Consider the following 22,218-nt stretch of genomic DNA (forward strand, 5'->3'; position numbering starts at 1 on the left):
TAAAAAAAATCAAAAATAAATTATTATAAATAATATATTTTCCAAAATTCATCATCATAACCGTATATGAATAATTATAAATAATATAATTATTTCAAAATTCATCATATGTAAACAGTTACAAATAACATATATCTTTCAAGTTACGTTAAATAATATAAATCATTCAAAATTCATTAACCATCCGTAGATCATTTCAAACACATCAATCGTACATAAATAATTAAAAGAATATAATAAAAAAAATGTTTAAAAAAACGAGTTGGCTGGCCTCCAGCACCCCAACCCACGGTCGAAACAGGCTGTCCTGTCTGAGCTCACATACAAGCCACGGAATTCCCGTTTTGACGGCTTCAAGACCAAGTACTTGAGTTTCCGGACTCTAGTGTAACTTGCGAAAGCGTTGTTACTCCTATTTGAATAGGGTTTCCAGCCAATGGTCGAAGTTTAAACAGAACATGCAAGATCTCTTTTACCGTGCACAAAAATGTCTCCTAAGACAAAATATCTTCCTTCCAAATAATAAATCTAACATTACATTCTCTCTTAAAGAGCACATTAAGAAATAGACTCTGAACTCGGTTTCCAAACTCGCCGCCAAAGAAGCTTCAATCATATAAAGCTTTGGCCATTTGCTACTACATATCCGTAAAAACTCTACAATACCATATCCCGCAAAATGTACACGATCGCCAATGAGATATAACCTTTTGAATAATCGGAATCACACCACCACACTCTTTTTTTAGGGGGAAGGGGCTTAAAGGAAGAAAATTCAATGACGAGATTATAAATATTCTATGTTACAGAAAGTTATGGGAACAAATAAAATATCAAAATTGTTGAGGTCATCGAGGAATTCCTTCAATACCTCTTCACAGAAGCAACAGCAAAATGTGGATGGTGGATAAACTCAAAGGAAATTCTAAGGGATGGGTCAAGAGTCCCTAACCGGCAAAGAAGGTTAAGAGCAACATCATTATGTTCTGCCACCTGCTGTAACCGGCGAAGCTCTGCCATTCTCTTTGGATCACCAGCAAAATTTGCCTGTAGTTCTTTTGCAATCTTCTGAGCATCCTTGAAGCAATTATCCATCATAAACACTTACAGAGAAATGAACGTGATCTGTAGTTTCTCTGAATGAAAAGTAAGAGGCGTGATTAGGAAGAGAAGCTTTCTGTAATAGCTCGAAGTGTTGGATAAATCTCTGCGATGATTATGAATGCCATGCAAATGCAGTTAATTATTCTTTCACTAGCAAAAAATATATATAAATCCTCAATGTCAATTAAATTTAAAATGCCAAGCTTCAGGTATATATAAAATGAGTTTTTTTTAGTTTAAAAATAATAATAAAAAAAAGAGGTCTTTTCATAGTCAATTTTCTGATAAATAACAGGCCAACATAGAGCTTGGCATTTTTCTTATAAGTAGAGTGAACTGCAAAATTTTAAAAGAAAAGAACAAAATGATACCTCTTGCTCGTTGTTGAAAGGACCCACACAAGGAAAGACTTTGTGCTGATTCCTTGAAGAAGCAAGCATCTAAAATCATAAAAAAATAATCACACCAGTTAGAGATGGACATCACTAAGCCTATGTTCTGTTCACAAGGCATCATGCACGAATTGGCAAATTATTACTAAAATCGGACTTTCGGTCTTGGACATAGCAATTCAAATGGAATATGTTACAAGGAAAAAGAGAAGAAAAACAAAATTAGAGCCCATTCAATAAGTGCTATTTAATTTCAAAATGTTTTTGTCTTCGTCGGAGTTACTTAATTTCGGATTTGGCTGGCTGGTCTTTAAGAGAGAAAAAAGTTCGAGCTATATTCAAATTGGCCTAATTAATAATTCACAAATCCGTACTCAATTCAAAATCTCCGGTGTTTTCATAAAACTAATCCAATGCAGGCACCGTCCTTCCTCATAACATTATTGAAATAGAGCTTCTATTACACTATAAAATATAAATGTTTACAGTTGTCAAGCATGGCCAACTGCTCTCCATCCATAGGCATCAAAATGGCAGATGGCCACACCCTCCTGTAACAGGATGAGAATACATTCCAGAAATCAATTATACAATAATTACCATCATGAGACCTTGGGCCACATAGATGTAACACTGAAGTAATAAGACAGGAGGTGGAATCTGATATTCCTTTCCTCTGTCCTTCATCAAATCTTTCTTCTTTGTTTTCCGTCGAGCTGCATCAAAAGCAGAAGGCTTGAGCATAACTCACTCCAACCATGCAAAATGCACACTGAAAACAATTTCTGCACAGTGCCACATCAAAGACATTATAGCAGATTTCCAGTCACGTGCACAGGCATTCAAGTTCAAAACAATCTAATAGGAATTTTTCATACGGTAGAAGTTGACTAGCCCTCTGCATTCCCACAAGTAGGTGAATTTAGAGAGAGATTGCCTTTGGAAATCAATTTAATCAAAGAATCACAATAAATACACACACTTCAGTGATTCAGTGCGTGAGGCAAAAATTGAACTTTTATCCACCAGCTTAAGGAGGAAAGCAACAAAAGAGAATAATATAAAAACGTATAGGTATAGATCTTGGAAATTGATTTTATAACGCAAAAGTTCGGTCAAATACAACACATAGCTATACTCATGGTCCTTTTTGCAGAGAGCTTTAACCACACTATTTTTGCTGCAATTTATAGAAGATATAAACTAAATGCCACAACTTTGATATATTAACCAGTTAGGCATTCACTTTTTGCCTTACAAGTGATTATATGTCAAACTTGTGGCTTTCAGTTTATTTCTATAAATTGCAGCAAAATATGTCAAACTTGTGGCATTCAGTTATATCTTCTATAAATTGCAGCAAAAATAGTGGGGTGTTAAAGCTCTCAACAAAAGGACAATGAGCCTATGTGTTGTATTTGACTGAACTTTTGCTTTATAAAATCAATTTCCAAGATCTTCTATAAATTGCAGTAATACGCTGCCGGCCGTCGGGGGCCGTTCTCTTCGGCTTTTTTCACTACTTGTTTTTCTTCCGGTAGCGACTTTCACCTTCAGACCTAATTAGATCCGACCAGCAATATTATTTACCAGTAACCTAACTTGGCCGGCATAGTCCAAATACACTTCTTCATCTCAGCTGAAATCTCACTTTCAAACCAGTTGAAGAGCGAACCTTAGCCCTGGGACCAGATACTCATCTTCACTAAAATACGTTTCACTTTCAAACCAAATGAAGCGTGAAACTTAGCCCTGCTAATCCAAACTGTCGAACCTAACCCTGTGAATCAATCCCTTCTGCGAACCCAGACATGAACAGGGGGGAGTATTGAGATCGTTCTATCTTTCGGATAGTAGAAGTTAAAGTAGAGCAAAAATTGTTTCTAATCAAGGTGGGTAGGAAGGGGGATTCAATCTGTCTGACAGATTGAACTAGATATGCAAGTTACATGGTAGAAGTAAACTTCGAGAGCACACATTGGCTATGGTCGAAGACGTGGAACTACATTAACAATCCAAAATCATGTCCGAATTTCAACCGGTTCAGGTGTAAAGAAGCAGTAATATCTATGCAAAAAAATGTCAATGGCCGGGGCAGTTTTCTTGAAGTGTCTAAATATGGACGGACGTGTAATAGGCAGCGCATCATAGTACGAATTGGACGTTATGTGGGGGAGTGGAAATGCGTGGCAAAGCACTTATCCAAATTTATGCGGAGGAGGAATGCGAATGGAATATATCCACGAGCAGAACGGAAACGATTCGGACAACCATCGCAGACTGGAAAAGTCATATCGAGTACAAGAGATTCGGGAAACATAGACGCATATGAACACTTTTGTTCGTGTTTGGTTAAGGATCGGAATAAAGCACTTATTATCACAACGGAGTGTGTTAATATTTCGTGGAAAATGGTGCGTGTTGTTCTTGGTAAGCCAGTTAAGAGACGGGTAGAGATATTATATTCCAAGCCAATAAAGCAATTTGGTGGCCGAACAACGAAGATGATGCTTCCATTTATTTGAAATTGAAGAGATGTTTCCTTGAGAAGAAAGTTACCCTGTCTTTTGAGTGCTGGAGGCAAGAGATTAATAGAGAAGAGGAAGTGTTTAAGTGATGTAACAGTTGGGGTGAGAATTTTTGGGATACCTTGGGACTTGTGGACGACAGATCTGTTCAAGAGTATAGGAAAGCAATGTGGAGAATTAGTGGACATAGACCAAGACATTATTTTGCTCAAAGACTTGTCGGCGCCAAAATTAAAGTGGTAGGACTTGAAGGTGGTTTCATTAATAGATTCATGCAGATTCTAAGACAACGTGGCCCAATGAGTGTCCGTATTGTATATCAGCATACGACATCACTGAAAAAAGTTCTTATGCCCAGGTGGTGGTTGATGGAGCCAGAGTGACGGTTGGTTGGGGGAGAGCGAAAGGCCCCATTGTCGTTGATGGTGGAAATTTGTTAAATTCTGATGTTGATAAAGTAGAAGCGGAAAATTTCAAAAATCATAACCATAGCAGCGAAGAGGGAGTTATTGAGTGCAATCATATTTATAAAGATGTGATAATGGAAGATAATCGTGCTTCGAAACATTCTGGTGAGAAACTAATCATGGTAGTACGTGTCTCATTGATGGGGTGAAGGTTTTTGTAAATAATACTCAAGTAAAAGAGGTCGATAAATCCGGGAACAAAGCTTGCGGGTCAGAACCGTTGTTTGGAGGTAGATTCTTAAAAGATTGTCCAGAAGGGGCTGTGGAATTTAAAAGAGGGACTACCAATTCAGTGCAAAAGTTTGAGTGTTTTAATAACAGAAGGAAATCAAACAAAAAAAGAGGATGGGTTAATCTACAAGATATTTGGAGGACGGAAGAAGAAAGGCTAGATGGTGGGGACGATGGAAGATGGGAGGATCAAGTAATTGAGGAAGTGATTGGAGGTGAATCCGAGGTGGGTGCGATTCTAGTGATTGGAAAATCATATGGGTTAAGGAAAGGGATGATCACAATACAAAGTTCTTTCATTCTCTCTTGAATCAACGGAAGAGTAAGGCTACCATCAATAAATTGGAAAGGGATGACGGGTCGGCTACCGTTGATGAGGATCAAATAGTATCAATCATAGTTAAATTTTTCAAGGAGTTGTACAGTAAACCAGAGACGAGGGGATGGGTATTGAAAGAGTAGAGTGGTGCCCCATTGATAGTGAGTCGAATCTAGAGCTTGAAGAACCCTTTCTAGAAGATGAGGTCAAGAAGGCAGTGTTTGATTGTGATGGTTGTAAGGCTCCGGAACCAGATGGAATTACCTAGGCGTTTTTCCCGAATTGTTGGGATATTGTTAAAGGAGATATAATGAACGTTCAGATAGTTTTTCGAAGGGGGTATTATAAATGGTATTACTAATGAGACATACATTTGTTTGAACCCAAAGAAACAAGATTCGATCAAGGTTAAAGACTTTAGAACTATTGGTCTTACTACTAGTCTGTATAAGATAATAGCTTAAGTGCTATATGCAAGGATGAAAGAAGTTTTGTCACACAATATCAGAATTTCAGAATGCATTCATTCAAAGGAGACAAATACTTGATTGTTGCCTTATTGAGAATGAAATAGTGGAAGAAGGAAGGTGAGAGGAAGAAATGGTGGGTTTTGAAGGTTGATTTAGAGACAACATATGATAATGTGGATTGGAATTTCCTAGATTTTGTATTAAGGAAGAAGAGGTTCGGTGAGAGCATAGAAGGTGGATCAAGGGTTGCGTCTAGAATTTGTCATTTTCTATTATTATTAATGTGAGGCCAAGGGGTAAATTTCAAGCACAGAGAGGGCTTAGACAAGGGGATTCTTTGTCCCCATTTTTGTTTAATATATTGGTGGATGTGTTGGGGAAGATGATTGATAAGGCCAAGGCCATGGGATTAATCAGAGGGATGGGGGTGGGTAGAGACAAGGACACAAGGTAGAGATAACTCATATTCAGTTTCTTTGTCAAGAAAGAGAATCATGTCAAATTTTTGGTGGAAGTCCTGAGGTCGTTTTGTAAAATGTCAAGGTCAAAAATCACTTGGGAAAAGAGTGCTTTGTTGGATATTCATTGCGAAGAAGTAGAAGAGTTAGCTCAACAAATTGGGTGTGATACAGAGAAATGACCAATTAAGAGATTTAGATAGAATCAGGTTGATTGAAGTTAGAGCACTTGACCCACTCGCAAAGTCATAACTCCCATTAGATTTTTCTCACTAGCTCGTATTTTCATCACCAATTTTGAGTGCTTACACCATTCAAAAAAAGCAGCACGAGGTGTCACTCCACAACATTGAAATGATCCTCAAACAAAGCCAGATGTATGATGGAAACTGGAGAGTGGCATATTACATATAAACAAGTGGTATGGGACATGGAAAGTTTACTAAGGCCAAAGGCCAGCCGAGTATGATGGTTAAACAAATAAAAACATTTGGTCTTTACTGTTGTTTTGTGGCGATCACAATAACATCAATCTAACAGCGGAATAATCACGTGAAAGGATTTTCCCTACCTTTGGATCAATCCATAAAACAAGATAATGATGCTATCTATTAGTCCATCACTTCCGTACCTCTAAAACTTCTGTACTTATTGTTTTTCAACAATTATATGAGTAACCCATTTACACAGACTAATATTGGACTGTAATATTCACATTTCAAGTATCCACGTTCATTAGAACCAAGTCGCCCAAAAAGGACTAGTAAAACAGCAGATGATTAATACCGCAAGCACACAAGCCAGTACAATTTCAAATTAAATCATTAATTCGACACAAAGAACAACGACTATTGCAATGAGATAGATAGAAATAACCGTTGCAAGCGAGGTCAAGGAGGTAGGAGACATCCGCCCAAACGGTGCCGTCGCTGGAAGGTATGGAAGGGCTTATATGTTCTCCCGCGTCTCCCATTCTCTCCGATTCACTCCTCTTCGCCATAAAATTTGCTGAGTTTTTTGCAGTGGTCTCGATTTTGAGTTTTATTTTGAACTCTGGTTAGAGTATCCAATCCAATCCAACCGTCTCATACGAATCTCTATTCTTCACTGGTCTGAAGTGTGTGCGCGTTTGCTTGGTAGCGCCGACCCCCGCAGATCATGGTTTGGGTTTGGAAGATTTCTAAAAGGGGATCTTCAAGCTAGTTTTTATCTCTATCGGATTTAGAAAGAGATTTAGTAATTATAATTTTAATATAATTAAAATTAAAGTAAATTAAATAAATATATAAGTATTACATACAAAATTTTAGAATAAATATATAAATTTTCAAGTTCGAAATCACAAATTACATGGAGGAAAAAAAGGAGTTTGGGATTTATTTCTATATCTTTCGGATTTAAAAATAAAGAAATGTCAAATATTCATGATTTAAAATATAAAATTTATTTTTATCAAAAAATTAAAAGTTAACATAGAATTTTATTTAAAAAACTGGGTTTTTTTTGTTCATTTGAAGAGTAGACAGCTTTTTTCACGTCCAAAATATATAGCTTTTTCTTTCTTATTTTACATTTAGCTTGCATTATTACTCATGTCTTTTAATTATTTCAAAATCATTTCATTAAAACCAAATACACCTAGCTCACACACAACCTTAAAAAAATATTAATACATCAACACATGCGATGCATATTTGTAAAATTTTTTTAATTAATATGATTTATATTCAAATAGAGATAATATTATAATTGTATAAATTAATTAGGATTCCTAATCTAAGTGGGGAAAACCCCACAAAAAAAAGAGAAAAATAATAATAAATCGTCACAACACCATACCAAAGATGGGCGCATCTTCAATACCAACATATATATATCAAGTATTTGGTGGACTTTGTACTGCATACAACATACTAGTGCTTTTGAATGAACGATGTATACATATCAAGTCATTTATTTTTAAATCTAAACACTCTTTCTATAAAAAAATTTAATGAATTTAAAAATCAAAACTCATATTTGACATTGTGATTATATGTTTTGGTATAGCTGTACAAACAGACCGGACCACTCCGTATTATTTGGGTGAGTTGACCATTGTCAACCCAACTCACCTATTTGGTGAGACGCTCCAATTTTTAGTTATATTTGATAAGTTGAGACGAAATAACCCACAAGCTCCCACATCATGAGACAAAATGATTTGCCAATTCAACCTGCTTATTTGATTCAAAATTTATAAACGATAATTTTTTTCAAATATTCACAAACATTACCAAATTAAGTGTTGCATCTGATATACCTTGGTCCTTTTATGAGTATAAGGTTCACTGTGAAACTAAAAGAACAACTCAAAAATCAAAATATGGTGCTGAAACTCGATAATAAGGTATGTTGCAGGTGTATCAAGTATTGGGATATCTTGGGATACCGTACATGTTATACGTCTTTCTATTAATGTGGTACTGATATTTAAACATCAAGTGTAACTTCAATAAAATAAGATACTAAACTAAAAAGGCAAAAAAAAAAAATTTGGATTATGCAGTTGAAAACAATAATGGCGCTGGAAGAGTTATTGCGCATTTGATGCAAACAATTCAACAAATCACCCTCCTCTTCAACAATTTCAGTTGTTTATGAAAGTCTACTTGCACATCCCAATCCGTGTAAAATATTTAAGCCAACAAAATTAGCACAGTCGGTATGCATATANCAATTATCATTCAAAATCTGATGTCAGTTTCTTGAAGAGATCTTCCGGGTTCTATTTAATTATTATATCCATATACAAATTTGCCGACCAAGCGATTATTTTCCTATGTAAACAAAGCATTAGAGGGCCGGCTTTGCTCCAAGAGTTCTTTCTTGATCATATGATCGCGACAAATACAAAGCGAAATTTAAGCTTTTAACAATGTTGTAAATACCTTGTATGTAGCACGAGGCAACTTATAACATCAGGCCATTATTGGACTAGAATTGGAAATGTTAGTCCTTGAAGACCTGTGAAGCCTCCAACAAGGATCGGAGATCAGAACTGTTGAAACCTTGGGAGGTTTTGACAATATTAGGGCCGTCATAAGATATGACATCCGTAAGTGGGTAGCTTCTGTTAGCATGAATTTGGCTGCTCGCACTGCTGCAAACTCCAGTCAAAACTACAGACTTGTGCACACCCCCGAGCATTTCTTCATAGTCGGTGTCACCACTTTCCCCGACCAAAACCACAACTTTTGACAACTCCATACCCCAACGAAGATACAAATACCTACAAAGCAAGTTTCTCTCCATTAATTGATAGGATTATTGAACTTTGCAAGAGATTCAACACTCTAATCTCCTATCATAAAGACTCCAAATTGACCTTTGAGTTGCAACAAGAGGCGTGTGGCCATACAAAATATGTGCAAGTTGTGGTCTTGAGTGTGGCCAAGAAGTGTACTCAGTGGCTCACATACATGGATAACCACCACCCTAATTATTTGAAATCGATGGCCAAGGCTACACAGCATAGTTACAAGTTTGGTGTCAACCAACCCTACTAAATCAGGAACAATGAACTGGAATGATAAATCCAGAGTAGTAGAATCCTCAAATGCCACATCAGCAGCAGAACAGTATAAGTGGAATCACAGTACCACCAATGCTACCATGAGATGAGATACGATACTGCTTGTCATAAAACCCTTGTTTTTGTCTAGATGTCATAAAACAGATTCATTAATAAAAAGAAGTACCTGAGTGCTTGGGAACGTGACGCCAGGACTGGGATTACATTAATCTTACTTCCATCTTGACAGTGGATCACATGGCAACGTAATGCCTGAATTCTCATCATTTTTCTTAGTTCCTTCACTGGAGGAACCTGCAACACAAAATAAAGTCGTTATGATATACGATAAAGGTGTTATAGTTCAAGAGTAACAACAAAACTGTAAGAGCCTAATCCTAAACCAGATGTAATTCAATAATCAGTAATAAGCTAAGACCTGCAACACATTTCAAGTTGTTAACAGGCTCAATGCTCTGAATGAAATGGAATTAAATATATAAAGGTAAATATCATACCACTCCATGCTTTTTAATTTTGAAAGAATAACAGTAGTCAGCCGAAGTCTCTTCATCTTCAACAACAGCAGGTCCGTCCTTTCCTCCCTTCTTATCTGTTGTAGAAGTTGCCCACCTGACCAAAGTTTTTCTCAACCCTTCACCACCCCATCGGTATTCAATATGTGAATGATAATATAAGTCTACCACAAAGGGGTTATCTTCTGAATGAATAGATGAATAATAAAGATCACCACCACTGTTGCAAATAAATGCATCAAAGTAGCTTGGATTCAAGCCTTCTGAAATCAGAAAAGACCGTACTTCTGTAATGTTGAAGGATGTTGATAAAATAAATCCTATTGAACCTTCAGTCCTTTCTTTCTCAACGGCCCCAGAGATCTTTTTAATGCTTTCAGAGAGACCAGAACTTGCATCACAATCTATGGCGATCACGAAAATGCGCTTCCTCCTCCTCAATGCTGGAAACTTACTAGAATTAGAAATTTGTTCTCCTTTATCAATAGACACGGATTTTTGTGCACTCTTCGTAACACCCTTGGACCAAGTTAACACGGCATTTTCTAGATTATTTTTTAATTCCACAGAACCATCCATGTTTTCTTGATTCTCATTCTTATCTCCATCTAAGGAGAATTTCAAGTTCAAAGATATATCCTGTATATCCCTCAAGGAATCACTTGGAGAATCTGATTCTGAATTTTCATCTTCGTCTTCGTCTTTCAACCAACGAGGTTGTCTTGGTTTGCAACTAGTTATTCTAGAGAGATACGTTTTACAGTGTTCTGGCCATGAAAAAAGATGAATATTTTTCAATCCATTTGCTCTACATTTTGCCCAGAGATGCTTATCTGCAACCAGCTTAAGAAGAGCATCAGCAATAGATTGCTGGTCATGTGGATCTACAAGGACGCCATTGTCTAATACCTACCATCAACATGGAAAAACAACGTCAGATACAATATACCAAGACAACCTTATGTTGAATGAAATCCTTGTGAGTCCATCTCATGAAAAAGAATAAAAATACCCTGTGTATGTCGACAGGGCCACCATTCTTTGTGGCGACAATGGGCAGACCATACGCTGCAGCCTGTTTTATGTCAAAGAAATCACGTTAGTCACCAGAATAATACTAGCCAAAACTTAATAAATGTGAAGGCAGGCGCACCTCGATTAGAGTAAGTCCAAAAGGTTCAATAAAAGCTGGATTTATGAAAACACCCTGTCAAAAAATAATGAATTAATCCTCAAGCAATCCTGCGAAATTATCCAGTGATATGATCATAACTTGAGTGAAAGTACTAACAACCTCTTTCAAAAAATTAGACATCCAAAAGAACCCAAAACCTACTTTTCCCTCCTAGATACTCATCCTCCTATTTCACACCAAAAATCCAACATGTCAAAATGTAGTAATTTCGTGCCCAAAACGCCTTAACTTATTCTGTCAATATTATAATTTTTTTGGTAGTTAATCCAAAAATATTTAAATCAGAAAACTTGATTGAATTTTTTTTAATCTTTCATTCAATGGAACTCTTATTCAATCATGCCAATGCACACACAAAATTATGTTGTATACAAAAGAAGAAATAATAATACAACGGTAAAATAATACAAACCTAGAACTGGTAAAACTACTTAGTTAAGTCTAAATTGTTGTACATTCAAGCCTGGGTTAAGGATTTAAATTCATTAATCTCATTTCAATATGACTAAATTAAAATTTTATACAAATGACTTTAAAAAAAATCCTATTTCGTTAATAATTTTGTTGTTATTCTTAAACAAGTTCATCAAGTGCATTTTGAAAACTAAATTATTGAATTTTGACATGTGGAGCCCTATGGTATGAAAATATTATATTGGGTGGTGTTTAGATGAAAAAGGTTTATTGGCTTTTCTGGATGGCAATATTTTGAAAAAACAATCATTTTCCTTTCCCAAATTTAATTCCAGGGCTTCCTAAATTTAATGTTTTAGAACACATTTTTAACAGAAAACTAAAAGCGGTGCCAATGTATATCGTCAAAAGTTTCAAAATACTCATCCAGCTCAATTAAGCAAAGATTTAAACATAGCAACAGAGATCTTTCCCATGCACGGTTAGGTATTCCATTCAAGGGAACATGAAAAGATACCCTAAAAGGAAAATTAACAAGCATACTATTGACTTATGGGTCAGTCCCCTCAAACGAGTCAATGTTGCCATTGATGTAAGAAAAACACGAGAATACCTTGGTCTTCGCCGCTAGACGGTAGATGTCAGGAACATCACTTTGCTTGTGATGTTTTGGGTATGCCACTTGGCCATATAGATCATACTTATCAATCAACTTGAGGATTGATAAAAGAACAGAAGCATTCGTGCTCGACATATCATCAATATTATCCCGATTCCCCATTATTAACGTCTGTTATCACAAATGAAACAATTGAAAATGTTAACACTAGTGCATTCTCATAATTCACCAAACATTTATGTCAGTATTTATCCAACTTACAAGATTAGCGAGCTCCCTCAGTGGTCGACATTCCCCAAATGCTTTAACCAAGGTAGTAAGGTTTTTCTTCGGATCAGGCCTGGCAAGTGCAAGTATCATAGGTTTCCTGGGATTTGAAAAGAAGCGCATTACCTGTTTGCAGATCACTATTAGAAAGTGGCATGAACTTTGAAACTCTAGAGGTCGTACAAAATATATAGGAAATATATTTAAATAGTGGGAAAAAATCAGAAATAAAGTTGCCACACATGAATGGGACTGCAGAATTAACGAGTTTAACCTCAGCCCAAATAACTGGATCTGGAGACTTCCCGTCTGTGTTTGCTTCTGGTTCAGTATCCACGTCTCCATCATGTGGAACAATGTGATGAAATTCCATCCCAGGCGGAATCACCTGAAAGCACAAAATCATGCTCTTATTACATCACAATGGTAAAGTAAAACTTCCGTACCTATAACTGCCACAACTATAAATTTGCGATGTATGATGAAATAGAACAAATAAGATTGATACCACTTCTATCTGAAACTTGAGTTAACAATGAGAACTTTTATTTCTTTCATCCTCATAATTGAAGTAACACACAATTCTTTCGAGTTCACGAACAAAAGGATCAAAAAATAAAATTGATTTAGCTTAAAATATTAGACTTGGTCATTAAATGGTGAATTAAGTCACATCACTGGTGATTCGTTCAATTGCTTCCCAGCTAAAATATGGAAAAATCTTCTCGATGGTTTCATCAAGCCACAGAAAGCCACTATAAAAACATGACTTCAGTAACAGCATGTAAATTATTATCTGTATTAGCTAAAAAGGGGATCGACGAAAGATGTCATAAAGAAAGAGCAAGATACACAATCATAAGAACTTATGATTTCAGAAAAAAACTTGAGATCCATGTGAGAAGTACTTACAACCATGCGAGGCATGAACCTTCCATAACAGCTCACATTACGCCTAATCCTAGCACGTAGTTTACGCTCCAGTACAGGATCAAAACCATCATACAATCGCCACTGCTCGTCTATCTCCTGTCTTGTGCTGGTAATGACTATTTCAGAGGCATCAAGAGATAATTCTTCTGCCTCTATTCTACGCATTATTTTGTAAGTAGAATTGATTTCATCTCTCGACTGTCGGCCTTGCCTCAAAAGTTGCTCTAATTTATCACGGCCAAGAGAATGGCCAGTGAAAAGCATTGGTACATTTAGAGCACCGGATAAAAGAGCAGCAGAGTCACCTGCATCTGCATAATGCCCATGGATAGCAACAGGCCAAACTGGGTGTCCATTACCAATTTGCTCACCGAGTACCTTTGACATTTGTACAATGTGGTTAAGAGCACCATCAACAAATTCGGGGATGTGCGGCCACAGTAATTCTTTTGGAATATATGCATCTTTTGGACCAAATGGGATGCGAACTATATAAGCACCACTGCTCTCTCCCATCTCATGCATCAAGCCTTCTGAACTTCGTGGAGGCAGCATCTCTGTCGGTTCACCGTAGCTCCAGTCTACTTCTGGCGATGATACCTGTCTGGTAAGCAAATCGACGCGATACACACCTGGCATTGAACCTAAAGCCCTTGCAAGTTCGACAATGTATTTCACCTAAAGAAAATATAGGAAAGAAGTCATCTACAAGCAAGAAAAAAGTACGTGAAACGAATCAAGCCACATTCAACTCAGTGCTGCACATTGCGGTTGAGAATTTCATAAAACGCAAGCACAAAGGACATGACTAGGAAAAGAACTGTTAGACGAGCATTCCTTGAAACCAGACCTACCTGACCACCAGTATCAGAATCACGGCCAAGCTCCATGTTTTCACCACGTATCAAACCATGAAGGCTGCAAGAGAACTACCGTCAAGAAAGCAAGGTAATTATGTCTACATCTTTTGAAGATCACAATCTTCAGACAGAAGCATCAAAAAAGAAAATTTTGAAAGATCGAATTTCCTTCAGCCATGAAAAAACAAATTTTATCTATGTCAATTCCTTTTTATCACTACTCAAACTTCACAATATCAATTCAATACCTAATCAGTACAATGTACAGCCTTTTCCCCTTCTGTTGACTACTCCAGGCCTCCATTGCATCAACAGAACTAATTCTAGGCAGTCGACTTCTAGTGCTTTCAACATGAGTTGAAAGCACACCAACTGTATCCCCCTTCTCCCCCTCGGATAAGTCTTCAGACATGTCAGCAACAGCTTCTCTGCGACCTCTTTCACGCTCAAGACGACGTTTAGCCATCCTCTGGGCTTGCTCTCCTTCAAGCTACACTTACAAGTCATTGAAAGAAATGATGAGTAGCTAGAGTAGTAGAGTATCAAAATGTAACGAATAAACCAACAAAGTACGTAAAAAGCTTTTTCTAATCAAAGCACCAGTTAGTTGGCCTGTTCTCGGCTTCTCGCCAAACCTTATGTTAAAAGTCAACATCAGTGAATTTTTTTAAAATAAGTCAATTAAACAGAGTAAATCCCAGAATCTGCAGTCATTAACTTTTGGTTTACCAAACAAAATTTTACCATGCTAAACATTAAAAGCACTTTTTGGGAATTCAAGTAGAAAACTGAGGGGAAGTTTCAGGGTGGATTTGAAATTACGATCATGGCACATAAGCAAATCAGAATGATGTCAGAGAAAATCATGCAATGGCAATTCTGAAAATGGTTGTAATCACTCAACTGCACAAGTTGTAGCCAACGAGATGGTTAAACGTTGCATATTTAAACAAAAATCAGGAATTTATTTTAAACTATATTTCAAGAAAGCATACAAGCACATTGAATGGGATTTTCTCGATCTTGTTCTGTAGAAGAAGCACTAATGATACAAAGCATTTTAGCATCCCACAACTATTATGATCACTTGCAATCAAAGATTATGATCATGAAAATGCATTTCACAGTGAAGGAACCAGCACTTATTTGCCACTATACACAATTATGTGAAACTAGCATAGAAGTTTCGCCCCTTCATTTTTAGCTCCTGGTTAATGACAATTTACAAACATTCCAATCAATGGCTTTCAAGAAAAAAAAAACTCAGTCCATTTGCACTGCTCCTTATCAGTTATTGCATTCACATCCTTACCAATCACCACATTCCGCTAAAAAAATCTCAAACCGTCATCCATTGCATCTATCAAATAGATAAAGTAACCATAAAAAGCATAAGAAATCAAAGACGCACGGACACCCGCAATAGAGATCATAAGCGAAGCACTCCCCTCAACATTCGAAGATTAAAAAAAAACACCTGCTTTTTCTGGCGAGCCAAATTCCATATCCGCCAGCACATGTTCTCCAGCCTTGTGTTCCTCTCCTGCGGACTCCTCGTAGCTTGAGCCTACATTCACATACAAACAGACACACACAATCAGAATCATCTAAACACAAATACAAGCACAGGCAATAGAAGAAGAAAAAAAAACACATACCCTGGCCCAAGAGCGATGGAGATCGGTCTCATCAAATCCCGTAATCACCTCCTCCACAAAATACCTAGTGGGACTAAATCTCCCCCTCTCCCGTAGCAGCAGAGATGACTTCTTATCCTCAATCGGAGGGCCAACGTCCAGAATCGCCTCCAAGTAGCTGCTAATCCAGTCGTTTCCCGCCATTACAGTGCAATTGCGTATGAATCCGTATATGTCTTGTGATCTAATATACCCGCGAGCGAATATAGATGCGAATGCACATGCGTAGAGACGAGAGAGACAACAAATATGATTTGTCACATTTTTTCTTTATTACAAATAAATATAAAATCTTTAAAAAAATTTATATTAATAAAAATAGATATTGAATGAAAGTGCTTATGAATTTTATAAATATAAAAAAATTTATTTATGTTATTAATAAAAGGATGAATAGTTTTGGTGAATTTTTTTAAATATTTTCATAGTGTCTTTATACTAATATATTAATAAAATTTTAAATTATGTAAATTGTTTGTAACTCATCGAATAAAACATCTTTTTCTAATCAGAAATGGAAAGTTATACAAGTTCAACCTCATTTAATACATTTTATTGATTTTGTTTTTCTCTTCTTTTATTATAATTTATATTTTAAAATTATAGTTTAGTTTATCATTATTTATCGGATATGATCTTAGTTTAAATATAAATATAATTAATTATTTAAAAAAAATTACAAGCAAATAACCGTGTAAATAGAGATTAATATTTATTTATTGGCAAAAACCTGTGTGAGACGGTCTCACGAGTCGTATTTTATGAGACGGATCTCTTATTTGGGTCATCCATGAAAAAGTATTACTTTTTATGTTATGAATATTACTTTTCATTGTAAATATCGATAGGTTTGATCCGTTTAACATATAAAAATTCGTGAGAATGTAATTGTTTATTTGTATGGATGTGCGTACGTGTCATGTATTAATGGGGCCCTCCGTTTTTCTTTTCTTGTTTCCCTTTGATAGTGCTTTTTCCAAGAGTTGTGGGGACGACGGTTAGGATTTATTGCTCTCTATCTTTCATACTTTTAAATGTCAACTCACATTGATTATGTCTAATACTTTTCTATTATCCATTAAAATAGAAAATTATGTCTAATACTTTTGGAACACCTCTTTAATAGATATCTATTACAACATTTTAAGAACAAAATTGTGTTAATTTCAATAAGCCAAGATACGTTTCAAGATGATAGGTTGTTTTATTATGTTCTTAATGTGATCCATATTGATTTTTCAGCAAATATAAGCCCATGATTGTTCAAAAATTCAAAATATAACTATCAAATTATTCGAGATATGATAGTTGATTATATCGAATATAACTGAAATATAATGACAATAAACATGTAGAAGTATCTGATGTTGATCAATTATCTTGTACGAATTCAGTATGAAATGATATGGGTATGAGACTGATTGATTAGTTATTAGAATGATATTCAAACTTAAATCAAGATCGCTCGTAATAATATGTTAGCATCGTTTGTTTATGAAAGTTGTCTGAGTTAGTAGAGTTGGTGAGCGTATGACCAACGTTAATGGATTTGATTCCCCCAATCAACAATGTTTCGGATACGTTTGGCGCATAGGATTAGTCAATTACGGTTTGTAGGCTACTGCGTTAATATGTTTACTCACGCCAAAAAATAAGAGTATTTTTGTGAATAGTCTCACGTATTTTTATTAATAAGTCGATCAATTATGCACATATTTACAATAAAAGAAATACTTTTATGTTATTTATCTTAATATTTAATTTCATTAATATACAATTATTATATGTATGTATAATTTTTGTAACGACTGTTTTACAAATGATATATACATGTGTATGTGTGTGTGTGTGTGTGTGACATTGTTTTTTATTAAGATTTGTTTAATTATTTTAAATTAAAAAAAAAATTAAACGTACACAACCGATAAATACTTACATAAATTCGAATAACACAAAACATACACAAAAGACACACCTACTATAGTCCATGTCTCTTCGCAATCGCTGCAACCATTTTTGTATGCCAAAGCAGCTGGTTCTCCTTCATCCCACTTGTATTTGCCATAATTATAGCATAATGTTTTGCTCAAGTTCGATTTGCTCTGTAATCATTTCGGCTTCTTTCTGCTTTATCTCACAAGAAGGCGGAGTGGAAACGAACGTGGCCAAAACTTATGAAGACGGAAAATAGTGGATGAATCTCGTAAAGAATCACTTTGATTTCTGGAACTTGGCTTATAACTTGCTTAGAATCCACCATTTTAAAATTTAGAAAGCGATCTACAAGAAACTTCTTGGCCTCGCATCCTCGTCTTTGTACTTTATGTCAAGGGATTCACATGACTCTTTAGCCATTTTCTTTTCGCATAACACATTGTAGAACGAATCGTCGTCCAATCGATTCATTAAATAGTTTCGGCATAGGAAATCAGAATGATTTTACGCTTCCAAAGCACTGACAGATTCATCATCTCTTTCACTCTCTTTTTATTTTAGAAGCATCCTCATATGTGAATCTGGTCAGGTTTAGCGTCGTCAAGTAAAATAACATTTTTGCTGCCTCATTTTGAAGTCCATTCTAGTGAACTTTTATGGGTTTTTTTCCGTGACTGACTGACACAACAATTCCAGCAACATGTGGGCAACGGGAGGAACAACTTGAGGCGTAACAAGAACTGTGACATGAGGGACAACAATACCAATTTTCCTTTGCATGTTCGTTTTAGAAGCCATCTGAAAACAAAAAATGTAATGTGTATACATGCTCTGTTTTAAGACCGTAAGTCAATATCGTAGTTCTCAAAAGACGAATAAATTAGTGTAAAGTTAAAAAAGATACAGAAGCTCGAACAGAAACGATGTTGTGAGAAAATACAGTAGGTAAAAATGAAAACAGTAAAGCAAATCGATGCATGTACAAAGTACATTGTCTTTTAAAAATCCGTCTCCTCCGGTATGTGATTCGAGGATCAAGTTGGATTATTGTTTCCCATGATACAACGAGACAACCGGTAGCAACTAGAACGAAGGTACTGCATCAGCGAACTGAATAAGTACTTGAACCTTATCCCGAGTTAGGCATATGGCTTTATTCATAAAATATCGTGTCTTTCAAAATTCATAAAATAACATTTTCCTATGAAATCGTACAACTTTAGCATATATCATAAAATTCCATATTTTCATTATAAACATTTTAAAATATCATTTAGCTTGGATTATGATTATTTGGGACGCTGCCAGACCTTTCGTACTACCTGGGACGCAAAATGATCATTTTACTCCTGGACTCCAAAATTATTGATTTTGACTTTCTCTTACTTTTATTGACTCGAGCGTATCCCATAGTATCATATAAGCTTAAATTTGACTTATAATATTTTTCTTAGACGTAAACCCGAACCTTTCGATTTAATAACTTGATAACTAAACAATGAAGCGTTTTTTATCCGAATAAATTCAAAACTTAATATTTTCTTCCCAAATTTTAAACATAAACTTTTCATCCCTAAACTTAACACGACACCTTAAAATACATACATAAATTTTTCTTAGACGTAAAATTAAGCTCTTCAACTAATTTTTCAATTCGTTTTAAAACTTAATCGCACGTCCCGATTTTAACCCGTACCAACTCGAAACTTAACCAAATTTGAACCATAACTTATCAACACCTTACTAACCATTTTTCATCCCAAATCAAGCAATTTAAAACCCTTGAACAAGCCTAGAATCATCCTGGAAAATTCTGCTTATTTTTCGAAAACCCTAGCTTGCACAAACCCTCAATCCTTTCGACCCTAGCCCATGGCTGACCCAACCAGCCCCTAGCTGACCATCCTATGACCATGACCGAACCCTAGAGACCCTACTAGACCAAGCTTAAAGAGCCTAGAACCGCAAGCCCTAAGCCGCGCCCCTACATGCCTTAAACAACCCAAAACAACGTGCAACATTTATCCTCTCTTTTCAGCCCTTGCACAGCCCATTTAGGACCATGATTAGACTCTTTTAGGACCCTTGAACACATCCCAAACATCAATTAGCAGTCTCACTCGTCTAGGACCAGAAACGCAAACCCTAGCTCCATTTGATCTCAATTTTCGTTCAACATCTTGCCTTACATGTACAGCCCTTAACAGTGGCCCTCAACCACCCTTAAACATACTGAAATTCATCCCTTCTCATAGCCCTATGATGGTTTATGCATCATAATCATGAGTTTTAAAGCATGAAAATCCAATTTTTTTACTTGTACAAGCCATAAAAATGAAAATAAAAGGAGGGTTTCATATTATTCATACAAACATGATTAAACACACATAATATGGTTTGAATGGTGTAAAAAAAAAGTTTAGAAACATGCCCTTTACGTTTAAAACGCTCGAAATACGAATACCAAAGCGGTGGAAGTCGGTGACGAATGGAGGACGATTTCTACCCTTTTTTCTTGTTAAAACCCAACAAAAACCCATTTCGGAATGCAAGGGAGTCGAGTGATCGTTGTTGGAAAGAAAAACGATGAAGAAAATCGAAGAACGATGGAGAAGAAAATTGTCAAAACTCTCTTGGCCAAGGAAAAAGATTCGCCTGCTGAACTCCTCTCTTCAATTCACTTTTCACGTAATTTTGTGTGTGTTTCGTGTTTAAGTTTAAATACAAAAACAAAAAAAACTTTTAATTACTTAATTAATTGACTTAATCAATCATAGTTTAAATAATTAATTAGGTCCATTAAGATTAATAAAATCATTAGTCCTCAAATTAAAATATTTAAAAATACTTATTTTCAAAAAAATCCTTTATAAAATACATAAAATCTATTGCTCCCACTAATTAATTTAAACTTGACATTAAAAATGCTATAATTCTTAAATTATTTCAAATAAATATTTTTTAACTAAAAATAAAAATTTAGTTTTTAAATCTTTAACACCTTAATAGTCTTCGATCCTCCGTCCCCGGTCAACCACCGATATTCGCCTAAAAAAATCTTTAAATTATGCAATCGAACAAAATTACACAATTAATCATTTAGTCACTCAAAATATATTTTTCATGCATCCAAAATCATTGAAATAAAAAAATTTAGCTATTTAATAATTTTCATGCACGCGGTCTATGTTGACTAATTTCGGGCTTTACAAGTTGCACGAACACTCCCAACACCAGCTAAAAATCCGACAAATTGAATCATTTTGATTATATCTCATCGACTAATGATCAAAATTATCAGAAACAAAATGATTATAAAAAAACTAAATTTACATAGTCATATTTCAGATCGACTGTACTAGTTCAAACATCATCTATACTTACTTGACGTTGCATAATCGAACTAGATGAAACATATAAAACAACTGACAAAATTCAATTAATATAGATAACGTCCGAACTACTATCTTACCGACATATCCCACCACCCCTTTTGCCAAAAGGTGAGGGTGGAGACGGGTGGTCGTTACTTTCGTCTTTATATATAATAATAATAATAATATATTAAAAAAATCCGAGGCGTCAAGTGATATTTCTAGATATGAAGGAGATTTTGAAAACTTTTGACAATTTTGTAAATCACTTTATGAGTTTGAAACAACTATTAGGCCATCTCCAATCTTACACCAAAATGGTGTTTTACACTATTTTGGTGCAAGAAATTGCCATCCAATAAGTGTTGCGCTATTTTGCTAAAATAGCGTAGCCTCCTTCCGAGGAAGGCCCTTGCACCAAATTGGCGCAGAGGGTTGTATTTTTTTTATTTTTGATTTTTTTTATTATAAGTTTTTTTATTTATTTATGTTAATTATTAATAATTAAAGAATAATTTGATTTAATGATTTATAAATAATATAATTAAATACAAATGTAAAAAATTAATATAACAGTACAATTCATAACTAAATTGAAACACATAATTGAAATACAAATTCAACTTGAAACACATAATTCAAATACAAATACAATAAATTAATATATGTAATATAAACATTATTCATAATTAAAAATATAATAATTAATATATGTAAAATAAAAAGAATATTTTGAGAATATTTTTTTTGGTTTAAGATTTGAATTAAATGGGTTAGAGATGAATGTTGTATTTGATCTAGAAATCGCACTATTTTAGTGTAAAGTTTGCACCAAAATAGATTTTGTTGTTGGAGATGGCCTTACA

At 35.2% G+C, this 22,218-nt stretch overlaps 2 protein-coding genes across 3 annotated transcripts; both read right to left on the reverse strand.

The window, feature by feature from the left end:
* Positions 1-256: 256 nt before the first annotated feature.
* Positions 257-7,166, reverse strand: LOC140991055 (uncharacterized). 2 transcript variants are annotated; one of them, XM_073460963.1, is made up of 4 exons: positions 6,846-7,166; positions 2,097-2,212; positions 1,476-1,544; positions 257-1,136 (listed from the first exon to the last, which is right to left on the reverse strand). In XM_073460963.1, the coding sequence occupies exons 1-4, from the start codon at positions 6,967-6,969 to the stop codon at positions 1,095-1,097; spliced, it is 351 nt and encodes a 116-aa protein (XP_073317064.1). In that variant the 5' UTR covers positions 6,970-7,166; the 3' UTR covers positions 257-1,094. The 2 variants fall into 2 exon arrangements, with proteins under 2 accessions (XP_073317064.1, XP_073317063.1); XM_073460962.1 differs by having other exon boundaries at positions 264-1,207.
* Positions 7,167-8,900: 1,734 nt separating this feature from the next.
* On the reverse strand, positions 8,901-16,288 carry LOC140991410 (probable sucrose-phosphate synthase 1). Its single transcript, XM_073461352.1, has 13 exons — positions 16,005-16,288; positions 15,824-15,913; positions 14,595-14,836; positions 14,341-14,404; positions 13,466-14,164; positions 12,828-12,941; positions 12,548-12,679; positions 12,281-12,457; positions 11,212-11,265; positions 11,071-11,133; positions 10,041-10,967; positions 9,710-9,837; positions 8,901-9,240 (listed from the first exon to the last, which is right to left on the reverse strand). The coding sequence occupies exons 1-13, from the start codon at positions 16,185-16,187 to the stop codon at positions 8,961-8,963; spliced, it is 3,153 nt and encodes a 1,050-aa protein (XP_073317453.1). The 5' UTR covers positions 16,188-16,288; the 3' UTR covers positions 8,901-8,960.
* Positions 16,289-22,218: the final 5,930 nt, after the last annotated feature.

The sequence above is a fragment of the Primulina huaijiensis genome, chromosome 13 (assembly GCF_012295235.1).
Source record: "Primulina huaijiensis isolate GDHJ02 chromosome 13, ASM1229523v2, whole genome shotgun sequence".
In the NCBI taxonomy this organism is placed as follows: domain Eukaryota; kingdom Viridiplantae; phylum Streptophyta; class Magnoliopsida; order Lamiales; family Gesneriaceae; genus Primulina; species Primulina huaijiensis.